The sequence below is a fragment of the Botryllus schlosseri genome, chromosome 1 (assembly GCF_051294905.1).
Source record: "Botryllus schlosseri isolate E-star chromosome 1, Bs_hap1, whole genome shotgun sequence".
NCBI classification, from domain to species: Eukaryota; Metazoa; Chordata; class Ascidiacea; order Stolidobranchia; family Styelidae; genus Botryllus; species Botryllus schlosseri.
Window position 1 is genome coordinate 8,335,195 of NC_137236.1, and position 20,830 is coordinate 8,356,024.

The following is a 20,830-nucleotide window of genomic DNA, read 5'->3' on the forward strand; positions in this document are numbered from 1 at the left end:
AAATCAAATCATTCGTCTTCGACTTGTGCTTTTCTAGATTGCACGCAACAATTCGTTACGAATGAGCTGTAACCAAAGTTAAGAATTCTTTGTGTCCACAGATATAGAAGATGAATATAGCTAACACAATCACGAATCGACGTTTCAGAGTATTTCACGGATGTAATAAACTTGTTAGTGTCGCCTATCTAAAAGTATGCATGCGTTCGATTTCCATACCGACTGTTGCGATGTTTAGGATTCGCTTACAATGACCAAGAGTGAGGATTTAACATCAATGTCGTTACTGGAGGTATTCACAACAGAGAATCGAAACATTACACAGTGTGAAAATATATCTTTGATATCAAAGCACTATCCCAAGTACACGATTAATACTCAACTCCGTTCACACTTTCTATAGACCGTGCTAAATGTAAAATATCACGAGGTTGCAAGACTTTGATCATTACAAAAGTAAATTGAATATGTTTGCTCGACGCATTCAATTCAACTAGAAATGTCTAGTGCACAACAATCGTAATATTAAGGAAGTACTTGCTACACTGTAATTCACTAAACGTGTTTTGCATTGTTGTTCATTTGTAGCATTGATTGAAATTGTTTTTTGAACCCTCAAATAATAATTCCCGACATGAAACCAAACCGCTGAAAGTCGTTACCAACACAAAGAAACACTTTGTACGATGTTTGCCAAATGTACCCTATGGTTAGGTGTACTAGAATTATTTGTGTAACACATACACCGACAATGTAATCGAAAATTTTTCCGTTGTCATTCGCTAAAGTAAATGTCATCACAATACTCTGTCACTAAAGATCTTACTTGTATCTGATTGAATCACCGATAATTAACTCGCTAAATCAAACCATAAGGAAATTTCACTCACTCATCAGATATGAAACAGCGTCGCTTAATCGGTGTAGATCGTTTTTCTAAATGCAAATCATACCTGACCAACAGAAAACAATTTTCACTCACCTTGTAATGAAACCAAGTGTAGTGGACCTTCGTTCAATATTTTGTTTGTGTCAAATACTTTGCAATAAACACACTGGAGTGGTCGAGCTTTACATCAGCAGACTGTAATCTGTAAATCAAGCTTACATCCGACTTGTAACTGTATCGTTTACCTAACCGAGTTGTATGCACAGTTTGATATTTTTTGTTATTTGGTAATTGTTGAATATACTACTTCGAAATACTCCCTTGAACGTAATTTCCATCATCGTAATAATCGAAGTACATTTGTGTCGAATTCGTAACAGCCGACTATGACATGATAAATTTTTGATAAGTTATGCTTGGAAGATTGGTTGTATATCACGAAAAATAATTACCGCTCATATTCATACTGTTATCCATTGTTCGGTATTTTCAAACGAGTAAACTTTATTACTTGAGTTACTCCGCTTAATGCAAATGTAAACACAACCGTCTTTCAACATCGCAAAGACATCGATACAAAGTATACAATCAAACGCAACAAGTTTTACTTTTGTAGGTTGTGTATGGTTATCCTGCATAACTCATTTCTTACCAAAGCCATATGAAATATATTCATGTTACACGAAGATATTCACTCATGCTACAAACCTGTACAATGATTGGTGGTGCTTTCAAACTGTTTCGATACCTCAAGAACTTTATTGTCTGAATGGTTGTTCATGTATCATAATAATCAAGTAATTCAACACAGAACTAGTATTAACAGAAACACCAAAGTTGTTTACACAAAAGTTTGTATGTGTACAGTATACGAATACCATGTGTAAGTCCAGCACAATTGTGGTATCCATACGAGTTTAGTTAACACAATTTACGACACCGAGGTCGCGTCATCTTTCGTAAGACAACAAACCAAGGCTTCGGGATATGTCCATGTCATAGCAATGAATCAGCTACTCCAACAACAGAGTGCATATGTTTTCTAGTTACGGTGCTTACATCTTACACACAAATCAATCTACTTTGCTAACGAAAAGTGGTGAGTCATCATATGGTTATCCTCACTAGTAAAACATACTATCATACAAAATGGTCGTTATAGTTTGCACACCAACGGTACATCGTACAAGTAACAAGTCTCGAGAATCCAGTTATTCAAAAAAACGTGAAAGTATTTCTACACCAAGTCGCTATGTTGACGAAAGCGTATATTGTAATATCATGATCGATTTGCATTCGTTGGTCACAAACTGTCACTACTCTAAATAATTCTTTTTCACTCAAACACAAACGCACACTTGTCACCATTCGTTTTCATCAAGTACGAGTTCAAGAAACTTACTTACTACGACATGAATTTTTATTTTTATGTTGTGTAAATAGGTAATAATTAATTCAAGTAACACTATATCAACATCATCGAGTTGTGCTAATAGATTTACATGTGGTCTTGTGGTTTTCGTCGGGATATACAGCACGAACTAACTGTAGACTCCTCTCTGTTGTACAGCTACTCGGTAATCGAAATGCATTAACATGTAAACAACGATCTTGTTTCGTCACACCAAAAATATGTTCACTGTCGCGATACTCCGCACAAGACGTGCATAGCCTTTTCAAACTCGTAATAGTATACCGACGTCAAGCGATAACGTTTAACAAGACCAACGACACTGAACCAACGACGTTTACCTATGTAAAATTACCACTTTCACTTGCCAGTCCATCGTTTACCTGACTAAACATATTATTTTCCTTTGGAGATCTGACGTTTACCCAGAGTAAGAAACCATTTTCACTTGTAAATATTTTTTTTCCTCGGCTAACAAACCTTTTTTCACTTGGAAATATATTTTTTCTCTGGGTAACAAACCTTTCTCACTTGGAAATATATTTTTTCTCTGGTTAACAAACCTTTTTCTCTGGTTAACAAACCTTTTTCACTTGGAAATATATTTTTTCTCTGGGCAACAAACCTTTTTCACTTGGAAATATATTTTTTCCCCAGGTAACAAACCTTTTTCCCTGAGCAACAAACCATTTTCACTTGTGGGTCCGTCGTTCACCCGAGTAAAAATATCATTTTCCTTTGGAGATCCGACGTTTACCCAGTGTAACAATACATTTTCACTTGGAAAAATACTTTTACCTAGAGTAACTAGTCATTTTCTCCTGGGGTAACAAACCCTCTTCATCTGGAAAACTATCATTTGCCTGAGTACCAATACCGTTTTCACTTGGAAATACATTTTTTCCCTGGGTAACAATACCATTTTCTTTTTGAAAACTGACAACCACACCGGACAATTTGATATTTTTGTATATTGTTACAACGGACAGTGACAAAATACACACCAACAACGACTCCGATACATTTGTCTAATCAAATATTCACTTGCTCTGATGCACCCCATCAAAATCATTGGTTACTCACATACAATAACAATGTGCTGTTGTACATCGACATGTATGTTTTCGGAATTGGCGAATAAAGGGGTTTCCGATATGTCCGTGATGTCTGGGTTCGTGCTTTGGATTTTCCAGAGTCCAAATGTCTGAATAAAACACCTCCTCGACTTTGGTAACTGGTTGATAAATGTATAGTGGTGTTCGCAAAACGGGTGAAGTTATGTTCCCCATCGCGCTAACAACTCCGGGTTACTTGTGAGTTTCCTCAGGTCTGTTTACTATATTGGGTCTTTACTGATCAATACATGTCGCTCCAGTCAGCTGAAACCGGATCACTAATATGTGTGTTGGGGCCTGATCCGGATATTCACTCATGAACCAAAGACCAATATTCAAGTAAACATGTTACAGACCGTGTTTTGTCTCCATGAAAAATACCAATGCATACACCATCACATACAAGTAACGTCACGATTGTTCACAAGTATTCGCGTAAACGAGGTGTACATACAATGTATCGGTGTACAAACATCATGGAAAACAAATTCATGTTCTCAAGTATCATCATGCGACGACTCTGTACATTCAATGTGGGCATAGATGACACACGACATGATACAATGGACAGTGCATTATGCATACCGATATATTCTCAGTCAAATATGCGAACCGTGTACTATCACGCATCCCGATTTTCGCTGAATATCCACAACACCAACAAATCTGTACATTTCTTTTCCCTCGACCTCGACGATAGAGTTGTCATCCCAATGTACCAATCGAGTGTATGGTTCATCAGGTGTAAAATCCAAATCAAATGTCACCAAGGTATCGTTTTTCATTTTCAATATTTCCACCGCTGCATCTTGTCTGTGTCGTAAAACAACGGTATGGGGCCAGAGGAATCTATGGACAGTTACGCGTAGTCCCATATTTACTCGTGGATATACTCAGGTAACGACAACGCTTTCTCAGCGGTCTGCGTGGGTGAACCGTTTCAATACGTAGCTGGATCAACTAGACCAAAAGTTTCCAACCGTGATTTATGATGACCTGTCGAGTTACGAGATAGCACCCTCTTGCGGTGTGATTAACACGAAATAAACCTTCAACTCGCAGAGACACACCATGGAGTACATTATCTAATCGTAATCGAACTCGAGATTCACACACACACACAGAGTCCCTGTTTACGATTTCAATCCGGAGTCACTGCTCACGTTGTTTATCTGTAGTCGTTATGTGGGAGTAGCGACATCCGACATATTCATCGCGTGAAAGATTGATAACGATGGTGATCGCCAAATACATAAAACCAGGTTAAACACTGCGGTCTCAGCGAAAAAGTTTGCAGGTTAGGACGACCAATACGTGGAGGGACTGAGCGAGTTACGCAACCCGATTATGTCGAAGTCTGGATCGCGATACAAGTCTACCTGAGAATCCGAACAATCTTGCAAAATCAAGGTGTGAACCCGTGAAAGGGCTGTACTCGTGTGAGGTTCATTTTTCACAAGTTGGGTGGAGGTCGATTCATACTAAGATCGTGTTACGTCCAATTATGGCAGCTTGTCTGTCCCCAAGTCATCTATGCCCACATTGAATGTACAGAGTCGTCGCATGATGATACTTGAGAACATGAATTTGTTTTCCATGATGTTTGTACACCGATACATTGTATGTACACCTCGTTTACGCGAATACTTGTGAACAATCGTGACGTTACTTGTATGTGGTGGTGTATGCATTGGTATTTTTCATGGAGACAAAACACGGTCTGTAACATGTTTACTTGAATATTGGTCTTTGGTTCATGACTGAATATCCGGATCAGGCCCCAACACACATATTAGTGATCCAGTTTCAGCTGACTGGAGCGACATGTATTGATCAGTAAAGACCCAATATAGTAAACAGACCTGAGGAAACTCACAAGTAACCCGGAGTTGTTAGCGCGATGGGGAACATAACTTCACCCGTTTTGCGAACACCACTATCCATTTATCAACCAGTTACCAAAGTCGAGGAGGTGTTTTATTCAGACATTTGGACTCTGGAAAATCCAAAGCACGAACCCAGACATCACGGACATATCGGAAACCCCTTTATTCGCCAATTCCGAAAACATACATGTCGATGTACAACAGCACATTGTTATTGTATGTGAGTAACCAATGATTTTGATGGGGTGCATCAGAGCAAGTGAATATTTGATTAGACAAATGTATCGGAGTCGTTGTTGGTGTGTATTTTGTCACTGTCCGTTGTAACAATATACAAAAATATCAAATTGTCCGGTGTGGTTGTCAGTTTTCAAAAAGAAAATGGTATTGTTACCCTGGTGAAAGATAGATTTCCATGTGAAAACGGTATTGGTACTCAGTCAAATGATAGTTTTCCAGACGAAGGGGGTTTGTTACCCAGGAGAAAATGACTAGTTACTCTAGGTAAAAGTATTTTTCCAAGTGAAAATGTATTGTTACACTGGGTAAACGCCGGATCTCCAAAGGAAAATGATATTTTTACTCGGGTGAACGACGGACCCACAAGTGAAAATGGTTTGTTGCTCAGGGAAAAAGGTTTGTTACCTGGGGAAAAAATATATTTCCAAGTGAAAAAGGTTTGTTGCCCAGAGAAAAAATATATTTCCAAGTGAAAAAGGTTTGTTAACCAGAGAAAAAGGTTTGTTAACCAGAGAAAAAATATATTTCCAAGTGAGAAAGGTTTGTTACCCAGAGAAAAAATATATTTCCAAGTGAAAAAAGGTTTGTTAGCCGAGGAAAAAAAATATTTACAAGTGAAAATGGTTTCTTACTCTGGGTAAACGTCAGATCTCCAAAGGAAAATAATATGTTTAGTCAGGTAAACGATGGACTGGCAAGTGAAAGTGGTAATTTTACATAGGTAAACGTCGTTGGTTCAGTGTCGTTGGTCTTGTTAAACGTTATCGCTTGACGTCGGTATACTATTACGAGTTTGAAAAGGCTATGCACGTCTTGTGCGGAGTATCGCGACAGTGAACATATTTTTGGTGTGACGAAACAAGATCGTTGTTTACATGTTAATGCATTTCGATTACCGAGTAGCTGTACAACAGAGAGGAGTCTACAGTTAGTTCGTGCTGTATATCCCGACGAAAACCACAAGACCACATGTAAATCTATTAGCACAACTCGATGATGTTGATATAGTGTTACTTGAATTAATTATTACCTATTTACACAACATAAAAATAAAAATTCATGTCGTAGTAAGTAAGTTTCTTGAACTCGTACTTGATGAAAACGAATGGTGACAAGTGTGCGTTTGTGTTTGAGTGAAAAAGAATTATTTAGAGTGGTGACAGTTTGTGACCAACGAATGCAAATCGATCATGATATTACAATATACGCTTTCGTCAACATAGCGACTTGGTGTAGAAATACTTTCACGTTTTTTTGAATAACTGGATTCTCGAGACTTGTTACTTGTACGATGTACCGTTGGTGTGCAAACTATAACGACCATTTTGTATGATAGTATGTTTTACTAGTGAGGATAACCATATGATGACTCACCACTTTTCGTTAGCAAAGTAGATTGATTTGTGTGTAAGATGTAAGCACCGTAACTAGAAAACATATGCACTCTGTTGTTGGAGTAGCTGATTCATTGCTATGACATGGACATATCCCGAAGCCTTGGTTTGTTGTCTTACGAAAGATGACGCGACCTCGGTGTCGTAAATTGTGTTAACTAAACTCGTATGGATACCACAATTGTGCTGGACTTACACATGGTATTCGTATACTGTACACATACAAACTTTTGTGTAAACAACTTTGGTGTTTCTGTTAATACTAGTTCTGTGTTGAATTACTTGATTATTATGATACATGAACAACCATTCAGACAATAAAGTTCTTGAGGTATCGAAACAGTTTGAAAGCACCACCAATCATTGTACAGGTTTGTAGCATGAGTGAATATCTTCGTGTAACATGAATATATTTCATATGGCTTTGGTAAGAAATGAGTTATGCAGGATAACCATACACAACCTACAAAAGTAAAACTTGTTGCGTTTGATTGTATACTTTGTATCGATGTCTTTGCGATGTTGAAAGACGGTTGTGTTTACATTTGCATTAAGCGGAGTAACTCAAGTAATAAAGTTTACTCGTTTGAAAATACCGAACAATGGATAACAGTATGAATATGAGCGGTAATTATTTTTCGTGATATACAACCAATCTTCCAAGCATAACTTATCAAAAATTTATCATGTCATAGTCGGCTGTTACGAATTCGACACAAATGTACTTCGATTATTACGATGATGGAAATTACGTTCAAGGGAGTATTTCGAAGTAGTATATTCAACAATTACCAAATAACAAAAAATATCAAACTGTGCATACAACTCGGTTAGGTAAACGATACAGTTACAAGTCGGATGTAAGCTTGATTTACAGATTACAGTCTGCTGATGTAAAGCTCGACCACTCCAGTGTGTTTATTGCAAAGTATTTGACACAAACAAAATATTGAACGAAGGTCCACTACACTTGGTTTCATTACAAGGTGAGTGAAAATTGTTTTCTGTTGGTCAGGTATGATTTGCATTTAGAAAAACGATCTACACCGATTAAGCGACGCTGTTTCATATCTGATGAGTGAGTGAAATTTCCTTATGGTTTGATTTAGCGAGTTAATTATCGGTGATTCAATCAGATACAAGTAAGATCTTTAGTGACAGAGTATTGTGATGACATTTACTTTAGCGAATGACAACGGAAAAATTTTCGATTACATTGTCGGTGTATGTGTTACACAAATAATTCTAGTACACCTAACCATAGGGTACATTTGGCAAACATCGTACAAAGTGTTTCTTTGTGTTGGTAACGACTTTCAGCGGTTTGGTTTCATGTCGGGAATTATTATTTGAGGGTTCAAAAAACAATTTCAATCAATGCTACAAATGAACAACAATGCAAAACACGTTTAGTGAATTACAGTGTAGCAAGTACTTCCTTAATATTACGATTGTTGTGCACTAGACATTTCTAGTTGAATTGAATGCGTCGAGCAAACATATTCAATTTACTTTTGTAATGATCAAAGTCTTGCAACCTCGTGATATTTTACATTTAGCACGGTCTATAGAAAGTGTGAACGGAGTTGAGTATTAATCGTGTACTTGGGATAGTGCTTTGATATCAAAGATATATTTTCACACTGTGTAATGTTTCGATTCTCTGTTGTGAATACCTCCAGTAACGACATTGATGTTAAATCCTCACTCTTGGTCATTGTAAGCGAATCCTAAACATCGCAACAGTCGGTATGGAAATCGAACGCATGCATACTTTTAGATAGGCGACACTAACAAGTTTATTACATCCGTGAAATACTCTGAAACGTCGATTCGTGATTGTGTTAGCTATATTCATCTTCTATATCTGTGGACACAAAGAATTCTTAACTTTGGTTACAGCTCATTCGTAACGAATTGTTGCGTGCAATCTAGAAAAGCACAAGTCGAAGACGAATGATTTGATTTCAATAAACTAAAAAAAAATCCTTTTGTTTTGATGTTGGATTTAATACAATTTGTATGACTATACCGAATCCGAAAGTGCAATGTTACTTTAGTAGAAAAATTGGGTGACTCGCATTTTGATATTGATAGATGTGTAGAGTAATATGACTAGTTTATAAAATCTCGGTAATGTTTTTTTGTCATGTCTGTGATCAACAAATATGTGATCAAGTCTTACCATTCGATATTAACTTTCGCAGTCGGTGTAATTTGTTGAAGTAACAATACCGACGAGTTCAATAATATTCTCCATCGATGCATTCGAATAATCCGTTAGCTGCAAGCGGATTTAAAACTTGATGCTGTTTCGCGGTTAACTCAAGTCAGTGGTCGTGTTTGTGTTGATTTCAGGAATGATCATGACGAGTTGCTTGGGTAGATTAGTTAATGTGGTTGTAACTACGACCGTACAGAGTTGCTGACACCCCAATATCTTTTACGCTGTAATATACGGATTTAATTGTGATAAATTAATTCTCAGTTATTGTTCGGACATTCAAATCTCGTATACTCAAAATATAATATGTCCAAGTCAAATCGTATATGTACCGATTAGTAAATACTTTGTCTTACAGAATAGTAACGACCTTTACAGTCGAATAAAAACGACCGATCATACGAATACATTCAGGATGAATTAAAGTTTGTGAGTTGTAGTGATATAATCAAGTAAGTGAAAACTAGATTTTTAACAATTGTTAATGTTGTGAAGAATTCTTTTGAGTATGGTAAGATGTTAAAATATCTCTTTGACAAACGGAAAGCGGGATCGCGAATAGAGTTGCAATGTTTCATTACTTGTTTCAAATCAATGAGCATATAATATCGAAATGGGACTGCGGGAAAGTTGGTAGTCATGTTTGTCAATCTATTTCAATTCAGACTATGTCAAAGTCCAAATATTTCATTTTGGATTATTTGGATTTACCTTTAGTACATCCGCGAATGGATTCCGACACCGTACTATAATTAGATCGCTATGTCTGATGCATTATCGCGTCACCGACGTAGGATTTTACAATTATTTCACACCTTTTTTGAATAAGCGTCAACTTCACAGAGGATTAGGGTTGGGGCAGAAATAAGTGAAAATTTGTCGGTATTCGAATCACCGTCTACGCCGGCTCTGTTATTCGTTACTTATTAAATTTTACCAGTGAAATCCGGTTCTGTGACAAACTAAGTACCAAAATAGTATCTTGCGAGTGATTGGAATGTATGTAACAGCAAGTCGCGAAAGATGGTTATGTCCGAGACAATATCTTGTCAGCGATCGCGGGGTTTGCAACCTATTTCACACCTTTTTGAAGTGTTAGTTTGTGGACGCGGCTATTGTTGGTATCACCGTCTACGCAGGTTATGTGACAAACTTATTACCAAAATATTACTTGTGCGTGATTCCTATCTTTGTAACATCAAACCACGAGAGATGACTATTCTGATGTGCAATCTTGTGAGTGGTCGTAGGAAATATTTCACACCTTTTTGGAGTGTTAGTATGTGAACGCGGCTATTGTTGGTATTCGAATCGTCGTCTACACCGGCTCTGTGGTAAACTAAATAGCAAAACATTACCATGCGACTGATTCGAAAATTGCGCTATCGCGGTGAAGTCACGACTGTGAACAGCAGACTATTCTGTAGGTGCGAAACAGCGGTATACAAGGTGCGAATAACCCGATCTGAAAGTACTATTCAGGTTACGTAGAAATCAATAGCGACGAAAGACTTAGAACACGATCGGTCATTTGTCACGACTAAACTACATCATATATAATAATTCACGATATACGCATTAACAAAGGTTCATTCAGCGAATCACCAGAGATCTGCGACCACAAGACACAATAGCCGCTTGCCACCCCCACCATAAGACGCAATAGCCGTATGCCACCTCCGCGATAAGACATAAGAGCCGCTTGCGACCGATCCCTATGCTGAAAAGGGTTACCGTGCGACCATAAGACACAATAGCCGCTCGCCACCACACCCATAAGACACAATAGCCGCTCACGACCCCCGCCATAAGACATAAAAGCCGCTCACCACCCCCGGTTTTCCAGCCGCTCACGACCCCCGCCATAAGACGCAATAGCCGCTCACCACCCCGCCATAAGGTATAAGGAGCCGCTCACCACCCCCGGTTTTCAGGCACCTCACCACCCCGCCCATAAGAACCCCTGCCACCGGTTGAGCGATCATAATAACTACTTTCGCTCCTACAGCAAACGCAGCTTACATTACGGCGGTACTGAACATCGAGTGATAAGCGGGACTAGGCAGGCTACCCTTAATGCGAATTTGCATTTTGCTGGTACAATCTATGCTATAGTTGAGCGACTTTGATACGACCTCAGCACACTTCTTTGATATAGCTGCGCAACGATCTAGACTTGAACGTCGGCGTCTGGGACAGATGTGATGTTATAGCCCGCAGTTGCATAGCGTTTTAGGAGGTAAATTATAGCATAGGTTATAGATTTTATTCACAATCGGAAAAGCATCAGTTCACTAACTATTAAAATCACATATCTAAAAGCAGCTTATGGACTAGTGGCTTCATATTATCATCATCTAGCAGGAGCCAGGAATTTGTATTGAGTGACTTCGTTCCTATAGCCCCAGCAAACGCAGCTTACGTTAATACGGCGTTACTGAACATCGAGTAATAAGCGGGACTAGCCAGGCTACACTTAATACGAATTTGCATTTTGTGGGTACAATCTATGCTATAGTTGAGCGACTTGAAATGATACGACCTTGGCATACTTCTTCGATATAGATATAGCTGCGCAAAGATGTAGCCTTGAACGTAGGCATTAGGTACAGATGTCAGTGATCTGAAATGTTACAGCTTCAACCCGCAGTGGCTATTAAAATCGCATATCTAAAAGCAGCTTATGGACTTGTAAAATCGGCATAATGCAAATCTACACGGAAATGTAGCCTAACTCACCTGCATCATCAGGAGAAGTGTATAGCGCGATAGTTGTGACAGAAATGTGAAATTTTCCGAGCGTAAATTGCGTATGCAATGTCGGCGTTTTGATCTGAAATGAAATGAACGAATTTAAATATAGGCGATAAATAATATATATATATATATATATATATATATACTGTTGCTCTAGCTAATTAAATAATTCATAATATTGTAAGCACACTGCGCGAAACGAGTAATAAGTGGGACTAGGGAACTTGCATGTACATACGAATTTATACGAATTCGGTCATATCCTCGCTTAACATTATAGCCGTGCACAGAACTCATTATTACGTTATTAGCTATTTAAAATGATGCGATATAGGTGAAATCTCGATGTAATTCAATCTGTGCGTATTATCCATGTATGCTCCAATACGTTTTGCAGCTTTAGTATAGGTATTGGATCTAATATATTCTATAAAACATCTACGTTGCTATATATATATATATATATCTTAATCCGGAGTGCATTGCTGCATCGAAAAATTATAGCTATATGCGGTACGCTGTCGATTTTTCAATATAGACAAGAAATAGCCCACCTTTAGTGTTGCGTAATCTGGCTTGTCATTATATGCTTGTAACTAGTTCCGGCTTGCGCTGCTAGTCTTCTTACCTGCATGAAATATAGGATGTTTTAGCTTCAAACTCGACGCATTAGCATGCCGAATTTGTAACCACAGCGAGATTCGAGTATTAAGCGAGGCTAGATAGTCTACCCTTAACAGAGAACTTGCATATACATTCAAATTTATGCGACTTCGGCTATATTGCTGGTTAACATTATAGCCGCGCACAGAACTCATTATTACGTTAGCTATTGGAGAAATCTCAACGTAATTCAATCTGTGTGCACAATCCACGTAAGCTAATGCTGCATCGAGAAATTATAGCTACATTTAGTTTAAATTGACACGAAAATACATTGATCTTACCTTGTCTGCGATGGCTACCTCGCTGCGCACATACTTGTAATAGAAATGCGAAGTTTTCAGAATGCGAATTGCTTTACGTCGGAACTAAACATTCTAATTCGTATCGCCAACGCGGCATTTTCTTGGAAACGCAACTTTATTTATAATGTTCTAATTCACTATGTCGATGTGTCGCGACTTCTTGGAATCGTAAGCAACTGTATTCGTGGCACATTTACACGCGTCAATTTCTTGGAATAGTATTCGGCAATATGCGCGGCGCATGAGCTTTGCGTGATCGTAGGCCTTTATGGTTGCGATATCTGTATTATCAAGTTGCATTTGAAGAATTCCCCAAAGTCATTGACTAATTAATGATTACACAGGTGTTATAGTACACACGAACATAGTCTTACATTTATGTGTAATAGCTCGAAAAAGGTGTTGTCAAGTCTCGAAATTTAAGAGAGAATCGGCGGTTATATTCTCAAAACAGCTCAATACGGCTAGTTTGCTCAATAGCCTGGTGGTAAGCGACGTGAAATTATACCCAAACAAGCCAGGTTCGATTCTAGCTAAGGTAAGTTTTGATGTGGCAATGAGTGACATAGGTGCAGCAATCGACATCGCGCTGGCTGACGGGCTGCTGCGCGTCATATAGATGCGGCAATCAATGCAGTGATGATGTGGCAATGGATGATGTGGCACTATAGGCATGGTGCTTGATGATGTGGCGCAGATGACGTAGCAGATGATGTGGCAATAGGCTGATGTGGCAATGGGCATGCTATAGGTGCGGCAAGTAACGTGGCAATGGGTGTCCTGTAGGTGCGGCAATGGGCGGATGATGTGCCAATGTAGGCGTGGCAATTAAGGCGACGTGGCCTTCTGGGATTGGTGCGTAACAAACGATACCCATAACACTACTCATGGAGCCGACCAATGACTGACTAGGACCCGCAATTACCACTACACTGCCTCGCCATCTAAATGACGGTGTAATATGAGAAGCACCATAAATGCAATCCACATGTTCAATATTTACTGCAAATCTATGTAATGTTTACTGCTCCGTTAAGATTCCAGTTCGGAAATGCGAGGCCTTGCGCTGAAAAGATCTACTTGATCGCCACGCACCACCGTATAGTACCAATTATCTGATTGAGCTGACAAATATTCGAAATAGAATAATAATATCAGAAGGACATGGTTTTCAACACTAGCAGCTCCTGCCCGAGGTCCACCACCAGACTGGTCAATATTCGACTTCTGATAGCCATTATTTGCCCGCGCATGATTTTGTCTAAGATGGACATGTCATCACGAATCATATACATGCGATAAATATGTGTCTTGACATCTAACGAGGCCCTGAAACTCCTCAGGGATCCCATGATGACGAACCACTTAAATGCGGAGAAATCATGACAGTTTTTTTTTAATGAAGCGAGTTTCCATAGTGTTTAGAGTTAGCTGCAGATGGCGTACGCAAGAGATTCGAATTTGCAACTGAGGATGGACTTGGCTGAAATGAAAGCTTTACAAAGAACAACGAATGCTACACTGTTTCAAATTTTGGAAAAAATGGATGAGGTGTGCGAGCATATGGTAAGTTATATCAACCAACAGGAATGCGGAGTCGAGAAGGTGTTGCAGCACCGCGCCACTCTTCATTTTCGACAGCAAGTCGCATTTATAAGGCCACATTTCTAAATTATCTCTTAGTGGAAGCCATACTACTCACGATTCCATGCTTTGATACCGTCGAGATGATGGCTTCCAAGCAACAGTATTGACAAATACCACATGTAGTGGTTATTAGAACCGTCCTAACAGGGGAAATAATACGAAGGAACTCTTGAGTCAAAATAATCACTGGGAGAGACAATTTGAACACTAAAGTATTGAATTTTTAAATTCGTATCAATTCTTGAAACACATGATGATTAGGGGTGTTCAGAAATGATTTGGTTACCTACTTGGAGCCTGCACACCAAAGTTGGCTTGATTCCAACCAGTAGTCGCATTGCTACAGGAGAAAGTTTTTTATTAATTATATAAAAATGAATTGACAAAATTTCAAAATTTTCTGTTCACCTTATGAAATTTTTAGGTGGTCTATAGAAACGATGGTCACCAAATTTGGCTCAATTCCAACCAGCGGAAGCGGAGTTATTGATGTTGAAATATTTAGATTGGAATAAAATAGTATTTACGCAGGGCACAACTATAATAAATAATTAAAGAATCGGTCACCGTAAATACTATTTAATTCAAATCAGAATTTTTCGACGGCAATAACTCCGCTTCACGGGTTGGAATCGAACCAAATGCGGTGAACATCGTTTCTCTGGACAGCTTCTGGCAGCTTTCTAACTATCCGAAATTCATGTAGAATGATGTTGTACGTTGTTTTTTGTCTATAGAAATTTTATATTGAAATAATTCAAATTTTCATGAATTTTTTACTGCCACTTTTATCCAGTCTTTCAAGGGACTTATATTTTGATAAGATATACCATAAAACTATTTTTAGCAGTATACGGTTCTGTTCTCTTTGATTTACAAAACAATGAGCTACATATGGATTAGCGGAATGTTTATGTTATGTATGACGCAACAATATGCTTGCAAGTTGATGGTTCAGCTACCCAGCCAAACACGAGTGCCCGAAATAAATTAGGAGTGGAAGCATGACTAGGTTTTTGGTAAAGTCCGCACAAACGAAAACAGATCGTTTCTGATCCTTTGGGGTCAAGTTTAGTTGAAATAGTTTGTTTTATTAAAATGCCCGTTTATTAAGTATACATTCGTTACTTCGCCATATAGAAGCGACAGCCTTGATATACGAATAAAGCCTAAGGCAGGTACGTCCAATATGCGCCCGTATGTCATTTTCACTCCAAGTAGTATTTTGAGCTTTGAATCTTATAGGGTGTTGGTTTATGCAGTAGAACCTTTTCACCAATGTTCCCCCCATTTTTCACGAGTGTGCGCGAACTATAAAACTCAATGCCCGGCCCTTTGGACAACAGTGCGTAACGACTAAAAAAAAGTCATCACTTCGGATTTTTAGTGCGCATCTTAGATTTTCTGTGCGCAGAGACCGTGTCACCACTGTGCAATTGCGCACGTGCGCAGTTAAGAGGGAACATTGCTTTCAACCATATATTACCCTGATAATTTAGGAAATTAGGGCATAAATGCAACTTATTACTGCAATGTTTGTGACATTCAACTGCAACGTTCTCACGACTTTGGCGGAAGAATGTTTCCTTAATGATAAGGCATTAAATAACACAGTGATCGAGTTGCCATTTTTGATTTAGCCTATGTCTCAAAATTCACCAACACAATTCACTTTTTACACAATGTATCAAGCAAACAAAAAAGGCTGTTGACGAAGAACGAAGAAGGCTCGAACGTTTGCGTGGCGAAATGGAAGATGCAAGGTTTGAGATATCACAAAAATATAAGACGGATCGATTGGTTGGTAAATGCGTCGGCTTTTGGAATGGAATCGACAAGAGAATGAAAAGGAGATTGTACCAGCATGCCTGCGAGCGGGTATTTATCTATATTTATATATATGTGTGTGGCTTTTAACAGTAAAATCATGTTTATTGACTCGCGTGCAGAGCAGACAGGGTTTTGAATCCATGTCTGTTTTGCATCCTTTATTTTGCCGGTTTCTCTTGATAAGAGGCACGTCAAAAGTTCTTTGAGTCGATGTATATGCATTTATTGGTAAAAGCCGTGCTCAAGTTATGTACCACCAATCAGTTATTCAAGCATATAGATGTGTGTACATGAATAATTTCACAGGCGATCGACTTGGTGGTAATGTACGACAGAAAAATTGGCGAACGCGAGTTTACTGACTGGCTTGCATCTGTAATAAAAGACGAAGAACATGCGCAAGACTGCGAAAGGCACATTTCATCATGGTTGTCACAGACTTCGCTATCTTAATATTATGACGATTAAAATTCCTGGCTACCACAGTCAATGTAATTATTGTTATAATACTAGGAGCAAAGATGTACCAAACCTAGGAGCAATATATGTATGAAGGAGACATTCCAAGTTGTGTTCTTGCATTTGAACAGTTTCAGTCCCGGTTTGCAGATGGATGCGTGCATCACAGCAGTCCTGCTTCGTGAATCTGCCTGTAGTGAATCTTGAGTTTGATTAAGGATCCGGTATTTTCATCTCCTCTTGTCGGGAATTCGTAGCTTTTGGCTGGGTCCGGGCATAACGAGTAGAGCATTTGTATCGGAATTGATCGTCAATTTTGATAATTTATGTCTGTAATTAAGATTCGATGTTTTCTAGTACCAAAATTAACCTCTACTATTCAGAAATGGACATTTCTCCAATCAGAATCATCGTTTCGATTATTTTGTCTCGCCGTCCAGCCCTGCCTGTGACATTTTAGATGGTGTAGTCTACTTTATCATAATGTAGGTGGGACATAATCAGGTATATATATTGATATCGCGCGGTGATCAACACACATCGAAACCTGAAGTTAAAAACCTGAATAGTAAATGTAAGTAGCCTACATTATATTTCAGACTATTTCAAGGGCGGGCAACGTCTCCAGTCAGCGGGCTGGATATGGTGAAATTATGTACTTGGCGGGCCGGATTGCTAAATGCATATATTATTCGCCCATTTATCAATACACGGAATAACTCGTATTTTAACGAAGGATATGTAACTTCAAAGCCATTTCTCGCCGATAATGACGAAAACAATGCAGATTTGGGAGCTGCATTGTCATGCAGGCGCCGCAATGTCTGGTACTGATTGCGAAAATATAAATTTTATTCTGCTCGCGACACTGGAACCCCCCAAATTACTCCTCGAATGTTGCATTGTAGCGGAGTTTGATATTGTGACGCAATCAGGCCGTCTGGGAGTAAGTCTAAGCAGCCCAAACCACATGCGTATTGGCCGATAGCAACCGATTGAGCATACACACTTTTTTGCGCACTTGCTCCTGAGCTGCGCAGACTGCATGGTTGCGTCACAATTTCAAATACGGTTGCAATGTAACATTCCAGGCGGATTTTTTGGGGAGGGAGTGGCTCCAGGACCACGAGCAGATAGAAAGTTTATATTGTTGTTATCAGTACCGCGGTAACTTTCGATTGATACCAGTTTTATCAGATTGAAAATTACCGCCAAATTGCCTTTAGCCAAATGTAAAGTGTGACGTAGATCAATTTCACTGAGACGTGAGTTTTGCTTGTGTCCACACCATATAGGACACTATGGGACAAACCTTAGTTAAGATTTCAAGGCGTTCGATAAGCCCGGTACCCCAAATTTACCAAGATATCAATTCATTAGGGGTATATACATGGTAAATGCCGATAATGCATGTCTTCTCGCTTCGACGAACTTATGCATGAGCTCTATTCTCGCACGCTGCGCACACATGTAGGCTATACAATAACATACAGTCACTAAAATTTGACGTTTAAGGAAGAGGTGGGGAATCTCAGGAAACTGGGACGCATTGGTCTTCTTGCGCTTCCGAACCGCTGCATCAGTGTGATGGGTTTCACGACCAAACACCTGACAAAAAGAACACACAGCGGCATCAACGACGCCTTGGCATCACGACTTGCAACGCGTATGCCGAATCGCCCAACGTAGGCCTTCTGAAATGGATACCTGCGTTTAGGAGGCATGTTGTTATATGCGATCCTGCAGACGTTGTGTCGTTCTTGCCACGTATAGCCACAATCACGGTGGCACCTATACTCACATAGATTACATTGCTTTGTTCTTTACTGTGTCGTAACACTTACTGACCGCAGAAGCCAATCGTTTTTAAATCGGGTGGAAATAGGACGCAGTATATAATTCGCTGATCGCAGGGTAATATTTCACGGCGTGCAACGCCTATGCCGAATCGCTCAACGTATGCCTTCTGATATGGATACTTGCGTTCAGGAGGCATGTTCAACAAGGCAAAATAAGGAGTGACAAGTACCAGCAGCTGCTCACGGCCTAGGAAGAGCCCCACGGCCTGCCGTACGGCAGATTAATATATCGCACTTTTCGAGGCTTAATATATCTCATTGCGATATATTAGAGAGAGAGAGAGTCTTTATTTTCATCCAACCAAAATACATAACAGACGGCAGTGATGGTGGTACAGAAAATATGCTTGCACAGTATTCGGTATTAAATAGGAATGATCGATAAGACCGTGAAGGTCATCTAGTCTGATCACACCAGCAATTGCGATATATTAAATCGGCCTGTACATCGGTAAATCTGTTTGAGTGCGAGTTCTCTCAAGAAAATAGTCGGAGCTGGAGTCTGACACGGTACGTTTAAAGATTCGGGAGTCGGAGTTGAATGGGTATAATGAAAATTTTTAGAGTCAGAGTCGGAGTTCTAGTGGAGTCGGTGGTAAAATATACTGACTCCACAGTCCTGAAAGCAATGCAGTTTACCTACTGCAGTGCGGTTCCTAACACATGCATGTGTCGCTGATTAATATTTTTTTGGTCCCTGGTTTGAGCGCGTATCATATGGGAGGCAAGAAAATAACGATAAGTATAAAAAAAGACGCGGCACAGGTCTCAAACTCAAATGTGCTAGCGGACCAATTTCGTAGTTTTTGACGACGCCGCGGGCCGTAGCATCAATAACAGGGATATGTATATTTTCCAAGTAGGCCTTATTTGACGGGACCTTGTAGACAGGCATTCCACAAACATCGTGGAAATGTAATTTATTATTGCACTATTCACGCTTGACACGGAAAAAATCACATTTTCAAATATTTGAATATAGCTGTTTTGTACCGGGCATAATTTTTAAATAATGAGTCATAGACATCATGCGAGAGGATGTATCATTACATCGCACAACTGTCGGGGTATAATATTGCAGCTAGTGGACCTTTGACATGCCAAAGTTTTATGTAAAAAATTTTAAAATCTACCGAAGATTCATCCGATATTAGAGCATTTGTGCGGTGTAACTTAATCCTGGTTTTGATATCGTCGTGATAAGTATAGGCTATTGTTACTGTCATTTCCACAGTCAAATTAAACCAGCGTTAGATTTTGCCTTCGATTATTATCGGAATAAATCAATAACAACTTAAATATAATCATTGTTGATCCATAGTAATAGCATTGCTTCATAACCTTTTTAGCGACCGTCCCCCTTGTGTTTCCAATAAGTTTCGCCGTAGCCTCTGTCCATTTTGAACACAATTTCTGATGGTACCTATATAAAAATGAGAAAGTCCATTCCCATAAAATCGCGCGTATCGCGAATACTATTTCCCAATTGAATGCATTGGCCAAGAAAATATTCCGCAGCATATAAGCCTAATTCCACAATGCATCTCATACACCCTAATGTGGTGCTTCGTACCCCGATGGGGTCTACGGACTCTGGTAAAGAACCCCTGGTATAGAAATGTCCAATCGGCGTAGAATTCATTGGTGTTACAGCTGTAGAGTGTACTACTCGTCGCCAATAGTAACTTGGATAAAGAGAACAAACAACACCCAGCATGTAACCAACTGTACGACACGGGGGTCACAGAACATCAATGGTTGCTATACTGACCTGCTTAGATAGCTATATCCCCTACACAACGCAAGTACAACGCAAGCTACGGCCTTTTGATGTATTACTATTCCCCATGACAGTTTCGTAGATTGTTGTGTCCGTAGATTTACCAAGTCACAGTACCGAGTCGCATGTTTTAAAGTTTGACCGAACTCAACTCGAGTCATTTTGATTTATTCACCCAGTCATTCCGAAATCGGGTAATTTTACTAGAAGGCCGCAGCAAACCAATTCACAATTTTAAGTCACGAATCATCAACGGGTCATGTTTTATCATCAAGAACTAAAAGTGTGAAGGAATAGCTGACCTTCTACCGCATGCAGAAAATACGTTTAAAATTTTTGAATCAATTTGAAAGTTTACGTTTCATTGCTTT

At 39.2% G+C, this 20,830-nt stretch overlaps 2 protein-coding genes across 2 annotated transcripts in view; both read left to right on the forward strand.

The window, feature by feature from the left end:
• Positions 1 to 20,830, forward strand: part of LOC145433477 (uncharacterized) — a 288,213-nt gene that overhangs the window by 79,779 nt on the left and 187,604 nt on the right. The window lies entirely within an intron of this gene.
• Positions 14,260 to 16,928, forward strand: LOC145433155 (uncharacterized). Its single transcript, XM_080310115.1, has 3 exons — positions 14,260 to 14,450; positions 16,224 to 16,409; positions 16,668 to 16,928. The coding sequence occupies exons 1-3, from the start codon at positions 14,322 to 14,324 to the stop codon at positions 16,812 to 16,814; spliced, it is 462 nt and encodes a 153-aa protein (XP_080166241.1). The 5' UTR covers positions 14,260 to 14,321; the 3' UTR covers positions 16,815 to 16,928.

Coding starts and splice junctions, on each gene's coding strand:
- LOC145433155 (XM_080310115.1), top strand. CDS start 14,322: ATGGCGTACGCAAGAGATTCGAATTTGCAACTGAGGATGGACTTGGCT. Junction 14,451..16,223: donor ATGAGGTGTGCGAGCATATG/GTAAGTTATATC, acceptor CAATGTATCAAG/CAAACAAAAAAGGCTGTTGA. Junction 16,410..16,667: donor ACCAGCATGCCTGCGAGCGG/GTATTTATCTAT, acceptor ATAATTTCACAG/GCGATCGACTTGGTGGTAAT.